At 41.4% G+C, this 12,500-nt stretch overlaps 1 protein-coding gene and 1 pseudogene across 1 annotated transcript in view; both read right to left on the bottom strand.

Moving 5' to 3' along the window:
* The window catches only part of LOC137995919 (uncharacterized), a 117,381-nt pseudogene that overhangs the window by 59,622 nt on the left and 45,259 nt on the right, over positions 1–12,500 (bottom strand).
* LOC137997465 (uncharacterized skeletal organic matrix protein 5-like) overlaps positions 10,353–12,500 on the bottom strand; it is a 3,163-nt gene continuing 1,015 nt past the window's right edge. Inside the window, exons 4-5 of the mRNA XM_068843486.1 lie at positions 11,195–11,327; positions 10,353–11,027 (exon numbers count right to left, since the gene is read on the bottom strand). Coding sequence (XP_068699587.1) covers positions 10,509–11,027; positions 11,195–11,327 — 652 coding nt within the window. The 3' untranslated portion in view covers positions 10,353–10,508. The remainder of the gene's footprint in view (positions 11,028–11,194; positions 11,328–12,500) is intronic.

Genomic DNA, 12,500 nt, shown 5'->3' with positions numbered 1-12,500 from the left:
ACAAAACACAGAATAGGAGCGGGCATCTCGTTTATTGATGCAGCGAGCGTAAGGCGTTACTGAAAAAAACAGCATTACAGTTTCGCAAACTCAGAGAAAATTACAACAGTAAATAAAATAAAAAACTAGGGTTGAAAGAGATGCCTCGAATGGCTCTTGCATAACTTAACAACCCTTAAATAGTGTACTAGCCCCTTGAGACACCTACAAGCACGCTAAAAATACTTCAACAGTATTATGCAACCTAACATACATACTCTCGTGAAACTAACAAAACGTTACAAAATACATTTATATTCTAATCACACTGAAACGATTATAAAGTATTTTGTTACTAATCTAAATAATCACAAAACACAGAATAGGAGCGGGCATCTCGTTTATTGATGCCCGCGTTCGGAGATAAAGAAAGAGAAATGGCAAACTAAATATGTAAACTTCTAGACACTGAGAGAAGAGAATCCAGCTTGTCCTTAATCTAACCGTCTTTAGCTTGATCCGTTTTCCACCTTCCATGACGCTTAAAAGCCGATCGCTAACCTCCCGCCCTTAAACTATGTAAACCAAATAAATAATTCGGATAACCTAATTCAACAAACGCTTGTAAAACTATTTCTCTCGTTCTAGAGTAACTCACACCCGTACTACGCAAACTATAAGTAGAGGTAGCCTTATGGAAATACAAAGAGCGAAAAAAGGGTAACGAAGACGACAAATCTAAATTACCAGCAGAAACGTATCTGCGAAGCAGATTAAAAGGGCAAGAAACGTACCCTGTCTTTGCCAACAAGACGTAGGCACCATCCCTATAAACATCCGTTCTACATTTGTAAACATAGATCTTGACAAAAGAATCGCAAAAACTAACATCACAACAGCGTAGGCTAGCTAACTCATTATAGCGGAGAAAAGCGGAATATGCGGTTACGCAAATGGTTGCTAAACGAAGATCAGAAAGATAGCATTAGGACCTGCAAACCTATTACAAATATCTAGAATCATAGCGGGGGTAACGGGTTCTTTTTTAGAAACAGGTTTCGCAAGACCTCTTTTGGCTGCCTCGAGCACGTTCTTAACCAATTTGGAATCGCAGGGACTTTGAAAACCATACAAATTATGCGCCCAGTTAATACCGTAACAAGCAGACTCAAGGGAAGAATAAGGGGAACCACCCTGAATCAGGGACTCTAAATAAAGAGAAACTGATATCTCGTCCGATGGCAGGTAAACGACCTCGTTGTAAGGTGAAGACCATTCCCTGAATTTCTGAAAAGCTCTTGAGTAACGCTCCGTCGTCGAAGGAGCCTTCGCTTCAATGGTGCGCAAGCGAAGATCGGCTGCTAACTGACGAAGCTCTGGATCCTTTAGATGAGCAATCTTCGAAGCAAACGCACGTCCACCTTGTAGAAACATAAACATAATAAGAAGAGAAATAATAAGAAAAGAAAAATAATTATGGGCAAACGAGTGAGCAAGTTCAGTGAAAATAAGAAGCATCGATTATGGAAAAAAGTCAACCAGCCAAAAACGGCTTACATACAGACACCCAGTGGCGTCAAAACGGACAATATTCATGTACTGGCAAAAAACTAGTGCGTTCGTCCCAGTGGCCCAGTGGTCCAGCGGCCCAGCGGCCTATAGCGGCCAAGCGGCCTACAACTCCATAGCAACCTATACCGATTCCCGTACAACACCGTCGAGCAACAGAAAAAGCACTGGGGTACAAAAGAACTGGAGAAAAAACATCCTTACCATTCTCAACGTAGAGACAATCTGCAACAAATGACTTGAAAACACCCCCGCGTTCCCACAAAAGGGCTCAGTAATGGGCTGACGGCCAATAAGGAAGTACCAAAATTCCCCGACAACGACACAACAGACATGAAGGATGACCTTCTTAACTAGCGAAACAGGTGGCACAAGCCAACATGTTTCGCTGACCCAACTAAAGGCGAGTGAATCGACACCCAAGGAATCTGGATTAAAGTACTTGGAATAGAACCTGGGAATCTTGTGATTTTTGTAGCTAGCAAAACCGTCTACTGAGCAGGGGCCCCAAACAGAGGTAACAGCAAAAAAATAGCAATCCTTGACTGTCCAGTCATCATAATCAACAATCTTACTCAAATAATCTGCCCTCTCATTCTGAGTACGAGGTATCCACTCAACTTCCATGTCAATGTTATTATCTTTGGCGGTCTGAAATATGTCGAGCGCCAAGATATGCAAGTGCTCCTTCAAACTACCAGAATGCATGAACAATGGAAGGAACTGCGTGGTTGTCAGTAAACCACTTAACATCGCAGCCTGAGAGAAGGTGTGCAAAACTTTTCAGAGCAAAACTGACGCAGTGAAGTTTTCTCCAGGTAGAGCTCTGGTTCATCTGTAATGAATCCCAGTTAATATGCGAGACAGGCGTATCATCAATTGCAATAAAGGCAGCACAGCCAGTAGCACTAGCATCTGAATAGACAATGCGAGATAGCTTACGAACAGTATTGAGAAATGACCTAGAATTCAAGTAAGAAACGTTATTCTTCCAAAACTCTAACTCTTTGCGTGCACATGGGTCTAATTCAACACAGGAATCCACCCTTGCCTGCGATCAAGATCCTTGTGTAGGCTTTTGGTCATCAGCTTACACACGTTGCCAAAAACAAGCATATTATAAATAATACTTCCAGTGACAAAGGCCAGTTTCCTGGCTGGTAATCATGACTGTGAAGGAGCACAATGCCAATACTCGCTAGCAGCCTGTCGATTTGTTCCACAGGAGTAGATAACAAATTATGCTCTTAATCCCACTGATAGCCCAACCATCTGAGAGCCTGAACTGGGATCCATATGCTTTTAACACCATTAGCTACAAAGCCCGCTTGGGACAAATCTGATTTCACAGCCATAGACTGGGAATAACAGTCAGGAAATGTTGGACATATGCCTAGGCCATCATCTAAATAAACAACAATTCTAATAGCCTGGAGACGCCAATAAAAATATAAAGCCGGGTGGAAATGCCGAATCGCAAAACAGCAAATTTATAAAATCGAATAACCACATCCTTAGACCAGGAAAAGCCTAAAAACTCTCGGTCTGCGGGAAAAAATGTCAACATGATGATAACCAGATTTGATATCAAAGGAAAATAGCCAATTCTGAGAACAATCGATAAAGTTATAAAGCACGGTTTTTTGCGTCCTCTAAACTCATCTTGGATTGCATAAGAAATTGATTCGGATATCGTAAGTCTAATATGAGCCTTTTCTTACCTCAACACTAGCCTGAATGGAAACGGATAGGGGGTTAACCACAGTAGGGGCACACCCACATTCAACCACTGAGCCTGCTATGAGGAGATCAGAAATAGCTTGTTCCACAAATTCACTATGCTGAATGGCAGATCGATTATTGCCAAAGCTCGCTGCGGGTGGAGTGTAAACAAAGGGGATCTAATACCCATATACAATAGTATTGCGAATGAAACGAGAAGCGCCTATATGCTCCCGAAAGGCTACATTGCGCTAAGGACTACCTTTAACTTTAACGATAGGAACTCCTTCCTGATATTCGGGACTTATTACATCACTAAATGAATCAGGCGCATCAATAGAGTTGTCGACAAGTTCCACTGGATCAAAGTCATTTACACATGTAACCAAATTCAGTAAATTATACTCATCTTTCCTTAATCTCTGTAATGCAACTTTGTGTTTGTCGTCAGTTTGCGGCCTTGCTGCTTGAAGAGACTGCAACGGTTCCTCTAAGGCGGCTTGGGCCAATGCTCGTCTTTCTGCTGAACGGAGCTTCTTTTCATCTTCAGAATCCTCCGCTAACTCATCCGATTCGTACTGTTCAACGGCTGTCCAGCCCGCGGGACTCTTATCAGCGAAGCGAATAAGCTTATTTCGTTTTGTGATAAATGTCACCGATTCAAGTTCGGAAATCGCTGCTGAAATGTTTCCTTTTTAGATGTTCTTAATGGCACCGTCCACTAAGTCGTGCAAAGAGATGTTAAGTTCGTACTGTACTTTGTTTCCCTTGAAAGTAAAGGAATTTGAAGCTTTCAATTCGGTTTTCAGGTTCTGAAGCTGCGATTGTGTGGCAGCTTCTTTGTCTTCGAGATCGCGCTTAAAGGTGGCGAACTTTTGATCAAATTTGACGTCCAAAAGGGTTTGATAAGGACGTATCCGAGGAAGGAGCACTCGATTGAGCAGTCTCCGGCGTTGTTAGTTTCCAAAGACGCGTGAGGGACGCTCGCTGTTTCAGACTTCGACATGGCTTAAAAAACTAGGGTTGAAAGAGATGCCTCGAATGGCTCTTGCATAACTTAACAACCCTTAAATAGTGTACTAGCCCCTTGAGACACCTACAAGCACGCTAAAAATACTTCAACAGTATTATGCAACCTAACATACATACTCTCGTGAAACTAACAAAACGTTACAAAATACATTTTCACATGAGACCTTGCACTTACCCTCACTTTGAAAAGGAAGCTAGAGGCAACTTGTTGCATTTATCTCACCAAGAGCTGTTAGAGAATCAACCACTTCTTTAGTCATTGGAACTTCCCGTGAAGCAGCTGAAGCCATGTCATTCTTTGACCAACTGAGGCTATAAATAACCTTTTTGTTACTATAAAATAAAACCAAGGCATAATTTTAACTACCAACAAATACTCAGCTACTATGTGCCGACAGCTGAAGAGGTTGTGGCCTACAACTGCAATACATTTGATGTTTAGTAAATTATACAGCAGCTACTACAGTGGACTCAGCCAGGCCTCCTCAGCTGAGCAGCCAATGCAACCTGGTCCTGTATTTGTAGTCAAAGTCATTGTACCAGTATTATTTACCCCAAGGGTATGGTGTGCTATCTATCACTGTTATTGTTATCACATTATTCATACCGATGAGATATACATGTAGCTGAAACAGTGGTGTGTTGTGCGGCACGACTTGAGTCATGTCTTGCGTCTGTAATGATGACCTGAAAAAAATACACACAATAATAATACCGTATAAGGCAAGAAGCAAGGTAGATTATTCTTCTTTTTGTAAACATGAAAAACCTACATCATATATTTAAATTATAACTAAAATACAAACATCCCCATTTGCAGCATATTGAGGATCTTGTTGTGCATCTCTGCGAGCTTCAAGCAGTTTTTCCTCATACACAGCTTTCACAGCATTTTTGTAGCCAAGGGAGGAGTACACTGCAAAGAAAGAAATGTAGTTACATTATGTGTCTGCCAGTTCCATCAATGCATTAGCTTTGTTGGAAAAATTAAACGATAGGCGTGCAATATACACAACAAATGAAATTATCTCCGGTGCACGTGCAGTATATCCAAAAAAAAAGGGCACAAGAAGATCTTTTTGATTTAGTACACAAAATTAATGTCTCAGTACTAGTAAACATGCAGATATGCATGGATGTGTGAGATTTTTTTTTGTGTGTGTTTGTTAAATTTAGTTTCTACCAGCAACAACAGATATAACTGGGAGCAGATTTGTCCTAAGCAATGACTGTGCCATTTTACATAAAAGTATAAAACCCAGCATGTAACCAAATTACTAGTAGAAATGTACTTCTCTTCCACATTGCCAATGTTAGCTGCTTTGCAGCTGGAGATGTACTGGGTGTCAGTAAGCCCAGTACTGATAAAGCCGTGCACCACTCTAAAAAGAGACAAATGCATGTATTGCTGACAGTGATCCTCAAGTCAAAGAAACATAAATTTTCCAAATTATAGTATATATTGTACTATACAAGTGAGAAATGACATACCTCAAATTTGCAGTAAACTCTCCTGAAATGCTGCTGCTTGAAAACCATCGCAATGAATGGCCAGCAGCACAAAAAACGCTTATGCGAACTGTATGGCCATGCCGCAGCACTTCAAATGACTGCATGTCTAGATCATATCCACAGAGAGGACATCTTCCATTGTATTTTGCCATCGCACCCATAAGTTGATTTATGGCGTCAGTTGATGCAACAAAATAATCTTCATCAGGCCTACTTGCAGTGTGGATGTCAAAACTTCTAGTCGTATTCTCCCCGATGGACAAAACGAACGGCAGAACGGACGGATTACAAACTGTTCGAGTCTCAGCATTGCAGGTCAGAGGGGAGGGCTTGTAATCATGATGATGGAACGAGCTAGATGGAAACATTGAGGAATAGCTTGCACTCGCCATTCTTCTTTGTTTAGACTCTTCGAAGGAACACAAGAGTCGTTCCATCACCAAGACATTTCCCATTGGCGTGCGACTGGTTATGTGTAAGCTGTCCTTTACCCGCTGAATATGCGATTTAACCCTGTCCAATCGCCATTTCTGATCAGCTTCGACTTCGAGTTGAAAGGGGGTTTCAACAAAACACTGACCCCCGGTCAACTGACCCCCTACTGACCCCCCTACTGACCCCCCTACTGACCCCCCTACTGACCCCCTATAAAATCAATGGGAAAATGAAATAGCCCAGAACTCTCAATGGGACCCGATTCTGCAAGATTTCCGCACAGGTCCCTACTTCATTATGCATACACTCCTTTGTTTCAAGAAAACAATAGCGATAACAATAGACGTCCTTTGGGACTGTGGCGCTTTGTTTTTTCTTTTTAGAGGTTTTTTTTCTAAGTCTATATGGACTTAAAAAAAGTCGTTTGAAATTCTGTCTGAAATACGGAAAATCGAACAGTTTTTCCTGCAATTTCGGCACTTTTCCTGCATTTTACCCATTTTTCAGTTTTAGAATAAGCGCAAGAAGTGGAGTTTCAAGCAATCGTTGTAATAGGGTTCAGATTCGCAAACATAACAAACAAACCAAATAAAAGTACTGTCATAAGAAATTTAATGGCTACCTGCTCTTTTTATCGTGAAATTGTTCTTCCTGTCTGCTTAAAAATTCGCCGAGACAGTGCAAAGTGTATATTTTCTTCCTTTCCTGTATTTAGCATCACGAACGGTGCATTTAGAGGGATTTTGCGATTTATCGCTCTTTGTAGAGATCGGCAATATGCTCAATTCAATGATACTTCCAAGTAAATAGCTTTGGTAGAGATCCATGGATGTTCCCGTACGAGGCATACTTCGTTTCATTCCCCATCATGTCTTTTCAATGCCCTGCTGTGGGCTCGTTTGTCTGGGTCGATGAAGTTTAGGCGATGGTTAACTGCGGTGAGATGATGTTAGCCCTTGTCTTGTAGGCAGTTGTAAACTTTCGGGCCACGGGTAGCTAGGGCTAATATTTTTTCAAGGAAAGTTTCCGTAAGAAAATTAATATGTGTTCTGGCGGATTGAAGGCTATCCATTGCAGTTTTTTCTAGAGCATCGCGAAACAGATCCATCTCCCGATGCGGCACTTTGTCTTTGCCAACTGACTGCGTTTTCACACAGGTTTTGGACACGGAAGACGAAAGTAAATTGTTTTCTTTGCACCACTGTATGCACAACTCTGGAAAGGCTATTAAGCAGGGACAATTTCCAAATGATCAAATCTCCCATTGCTGTGACCCTTTTACTTCGGTAGCCATCTTGATTATTACGAAGACACAAGTTTGCTTCAAAATAAGGGAAATATGAAACGATTTTAATTGAAATGAACTCGTGCATGAAAGTTTCCCATAAAAGATGCACCAATCAGACTTAAAGCGTGGTATACTCTTCCACGCAGTGAACTTATAAGTGTGCCGCACGCACGGAGCATGAAGGAAAAGCAGGTCAATGTTCACAGCAATACTGGAAAACCTAAAACTATCACAGGGACTAATCTTAAGCCTAAACAGTGCCTTTAGTCGTAATTAGGGTTACGGTTAGCATTATTAAAGGGATGGGTTGTTTCAAGAGTAGTAAAACAGGGATCTCTTAACGGTAACCTACAAGTGTAAGTTCGATTGTAGGTGCTCGGCGCGGCACGTGTATATAATTACGTATCATTGTTATGTAAATAGTCAGCCAGAATTCAAAATAAATATCATTTTCAAGGTGTGAATTAGCAACTTGACACGTAAGCTCAGTGGTAAAGAACAGGGACAAGTAATCCAGAGGTTTACAGTGGGTCGGAGTTCAAGGCAAGCTGCGAGTGACATATCATGGGATTAAATGGCAGAAAAAGCCGAGCGGGATCTGGAAATAAGAACAAGACGAAGGGATAGAAAGAAGAAAGCTGGAACGAAAAGGAGTAACGGTGTGGGCGATGAAGGGAAAGAAGAGAGAGAGGGAGGGAGAGACAAAATGAGATCCGTTTTTATTCATCCCGTAAGTACAAATTACCCATGTATATATTCGGTTCTCTTGGGTATACGTATTGTTCTACAAAACAATAGCGCGAATGAATAATTAGTTTATTCTGCATGCATAATGAAGTAGGGACGTGTACGGAAATCATTCCCCCGATTCAAGTTCATCAACAAATTTAGCTTACCTGAAACTTTCAAGATTTCCGACTCCCTTGTCATTTGACGGAAGGATTTGTCACGGAAAATCGAGCACAGAATAAGTTGGAATATCAGCAAGCATGGTATTTGTACTTGCTAGAAAATTAAGCAATAAAAATAGCGAGGTGATTATGGCAAATTAACACGCACGCAACTAACCGCGAGCGACACGCACACGATTACATCAACCGGAAGTTTATTATTTCAAGCTTGTAGTCCCAAGGCCCCTCGCCTTCGCGAACCTGATCATTTGTCAGCGTTCTCCTTGCTTCATTTCCCAATACGTACGAAAGCAATATTTGATGATATTCAATCTTATTCTGTGCTCGATTTTCCGTCAACAAAACCTCCATTAAACAGTAAAAGGAGAGCAAGAGTCGGAAATCTGCAACGCGTCCGCCATCTTGAAAGTTTCAGGTAAGCTAAATTTGTTGATGAACTTGAATCGGGTCCCATTGATAGTTCTGGGCTATTTTAATTTTCATTTTACCATTCATTTTATAGGGGGTCAGAAGGGGGGTCAGTAAGGGGGTCAGTAGGGGGTCAGGAGGGGGTCAGTTGACCGGGGGTCAGTGTTTTGTCGAAACCCGTTGAAAGGTGGACCTGACTCGATCGCGAGGAGGTGCTTGCGGCATCACTTTGGCTTTCTTGGACGCAGAATCGGCCATAGCTAAATAGAAGCGCGAATATAATAATCGACGGTGAAGCTGGAAGAATGATTGCCGTGCCGTACTCTCGCAAGTGGTTCGATTCAAAGTGGAAGACGAGCCATAGAAATACCTCGCCATCCGCCATGAATCGAACCATCATATTCCCAAAATAAATGTATCTCACACCACCATAGTATGAGCATGTCATTAAAATGAATACCTCAAGCCATGGGTATAGAAGGCTCAGATAGGCGTCAGAACCGCAGAGAGGAGACTGTGCGCCTTTATATGAATTCGCCCGCCATTGGGGGAACCGTCGCGAGCGCGAAATTTGAATTTTTTAGGGCAAGCTACGTTTTTTCAAGGAAAGCAGCGTTGATAGTTTATTATACACTTTTTTTTTTATCAATATGACTACTTTTAGCTAACATTTATTGAAATAAGTGCAGTTTCCGACTCTTCTTATAGAACACGGGTTTCCACACTTCTTGCTCGTTGAGTCCGCCATTTTGGATAAGTCGCGAAAACGTTTGTTGCGTGACAAAGAGGGGGAGGAGCTATTCCTTTTATAGTCAGGGTCCTTGTTTAAGAGGGATTATTTATGGTATGAGGCCTATGTGGGGAATTCGCTCACTAACCACTGCTCTAACCACTGCGCTACCGAGGCAACCACAGTTGAGTGGGTCGAATATTAGCTACAAAGAAAAGATCGATTACCAGACATTTTGTCCCCAGCCCTCGCGGACACGGAATTACTTTTGCAGATCGTCGAGACACGTTTAACGGACCACACGTATATTGTCTCGCTTGTAACCCGTATTCAGCGTGTTTCAATTTCCCGAGGATAAACTCGATTATAGCTGGCGCCTGCCTCATCTATTTGTTGTATTATAGGACATTTTATCTTATCGGCTGATCCAAGTGAAGCTGAATAGAATGGAATGATCATTTACAAATTGTCTGCAATTTATTTTCAAACTGGTTGTTGTCATTTTCTAACGACCATCTTGATCAGCGTTTTCTTGTCGTGGAATATTTCAGAATAATTCGTCCAAAGAATGAAGAAATTTTCAGTTTCTGTGTCATCACAAATACTGGCAGTTTTTTTCAGTTTTTTAAAACAAATAGGCTGCTTATTCGAGGCGTTGCTTTTGATACTTCTGTGTGAAGCCCAGCAAATTGTAGTTATTATATATGAGATTGAGTTCTCCCAGAAGTGCCAAGCTTACTCAACAACTGATACAAAACACAATAAATTAAGTCAGAAATACTATTTAATGCCACCACCATGTTTTCTTTGTTTTACAGCACTTCTTTTCTCAGAAAATCTACACACAAAAACTCCTGGACTAATCGGCAGTTAACTAAACAGCAGACCATATTTCGCTTTAAAGGCGAAGAGGCCATTCTTCTCACTGCACTAAGATGTATCCAAAGGCTTTGATGTGTTTGTTGCCATTATCTGGTGAGTAAGTTGCCTCGTTTCCACATGTGTTAGAGTCATCATGGAGTCCTCCTGTACCAAACCCAATTCTGGAGTCACAGCTGTTGCAATCATTTTCCTGATTAGCAACGATACCGATTCTAGCTTTAGCCATGTAAGAATCAGTGCCCACAGCATTGAAGCCTTGGGTAGTACAGTTTAGCTGTAAGGAGCCCTCTGGACCAATCAGCGACTTCCATTTTTCAAGGCTCAGTGAGGTGTTGCGGTGTTGGCCGTCAGCGATCAGTGAGTACAGAGAATCGGCCTGTTTGTTGATGACGATGTACTTTATCTGCTGGCCGTACTTCATACCGAGACAGATCTTGGAGAAGGGTGTCTCCCAGTAGGTCGGTAACTTAGTCTCTTTTGAGTCAAACCCAGTCTCTCCTCCAGGAAGGTTGAACTCTTTGTTGTTTTCCCAGAAGTGGGCGTCGTAGTGAAAGGTTCGCTGCAAAGACAAAAGACAAGTTTTGAAAACTTTGACAAGCAACTGAACAACGACAACTATTTGACATTCGCCTTTTATCCTTAACAAACTAAACGTCCTTTGATTACGTCGAATGTCAATGGGTGTAGTAAAATAAAGCTGGATTGTTGCTTTCATCTTTTTCGTACATTGTTACCATCAATTTTCATGACCAGTGTCCATCCTCCACCACCGCATTCGCCAACGTCGCTTGTCATGTGACAATACACAGGGATTTTTCCAATGTCAGTCGGCAGCATGTAGGCTTTATTTTCTCGCAAACTGAAGAATGAAAAAAGATATTTCAGGTTTTATCTCACAACGCTACTGTGTATCATTGCTTATCAATTCGAAGGCTCTCTCTCTTCGGTGGGAGAGAATATTTTGAATGCCGCCTCCTGATGTCAGGCTGAGAGAGCTGTCAAAAATTAGCCAATCAGCGCGCACCCGAAGTAAACATTGAAAGAAACACAGAAAACAGAAAGCCACGCTTTGTGTACTTCAATTTTCTCGAGGCAGGAACTCCAAAAAAAAAAAAAACAAACTTCAAACGACGGGAATCGTAATAGAGAAATTTGTTTTCCCTGACCGCATCTCCACTGTGTGAGACCACAGCTGCTGCCAAATTTCGGTAAAGCGAAGCGGAGTTATCTTTTTTTAATTTTTTTTAACGAAATACAGACATTACAACTGCTACATCACACTGTAATACTAGACAGATATTCTAATACCTACACTATTTTATTTCAAAGGTTTATAGAGTATTTGTGGTTATAGATATGTATTTTACTAATTCAATAATTAGAAAATTGGAATATTTTGTTTTCAATCGTATCGGAGTATTGCGGAGTTACGAGGAGATTGAGCAATCATTTGTGGAACCGCCTTTTCGGCCTAAGCAAATACTTGCTAAAATCGTGTTGAGTTCCTCTATCGTTCTCTATCGTTAAATCAGCAACAGAGGCATCCGAAAGGCCCATTTTTGTCCAAATGTGATCAGCGATAATGCTTTGCCGAGGACAGGAAACTACCACGGTGACATGAAGTCGCCCTCGTTGTATTTTGGCCGCTACGAAAAACAGTTGGGAAATAAGACTTTTCCCAAATCCCGTGGATAAAAGAGATAGAACTTCCTTCCTTCCAGTAGAGAAGCCATTGCATCGCGTTGCCCGACCTTTAATTATGTAAAGTTATGGTAAATTGCAACATTCTACAATTTTCTCCGACGCATTTCTGATCACCTCATCTCTCTGCGAAGCGAAGAGGCTTTCTTGTTGTCGGAGCTTGTCAATAGTGACGTCACGAGGTAATTTAGGGTGCGTTCGATTGACCGTATTCCGGAATAGGAATATATGGAATATAAGTTAGAAATCCTTCGTTTTTACAGAGATTCAAATGAAAATTGTCAAACATCCTCTAAAATGCTATTTTAAACATATTTTTATTATCCTTGCT

Source organism: Montipora foliosa, chromosome 3 (genome assembly GCF_036669935.1).
Source record: "Montipora foliosa isolate CH-2021 chromosome 3, ASM3666993v2, whole genome shotgun sequence".
NCBI lineage: Eukaryota > Metazoa > Cnidaria > Anthozoa > Scleractinia > Acroporidae > Montipora > Montipora foliosa.
This window is presented reverse-complemented; position numbering and strand designations above follow the sequence as displayed.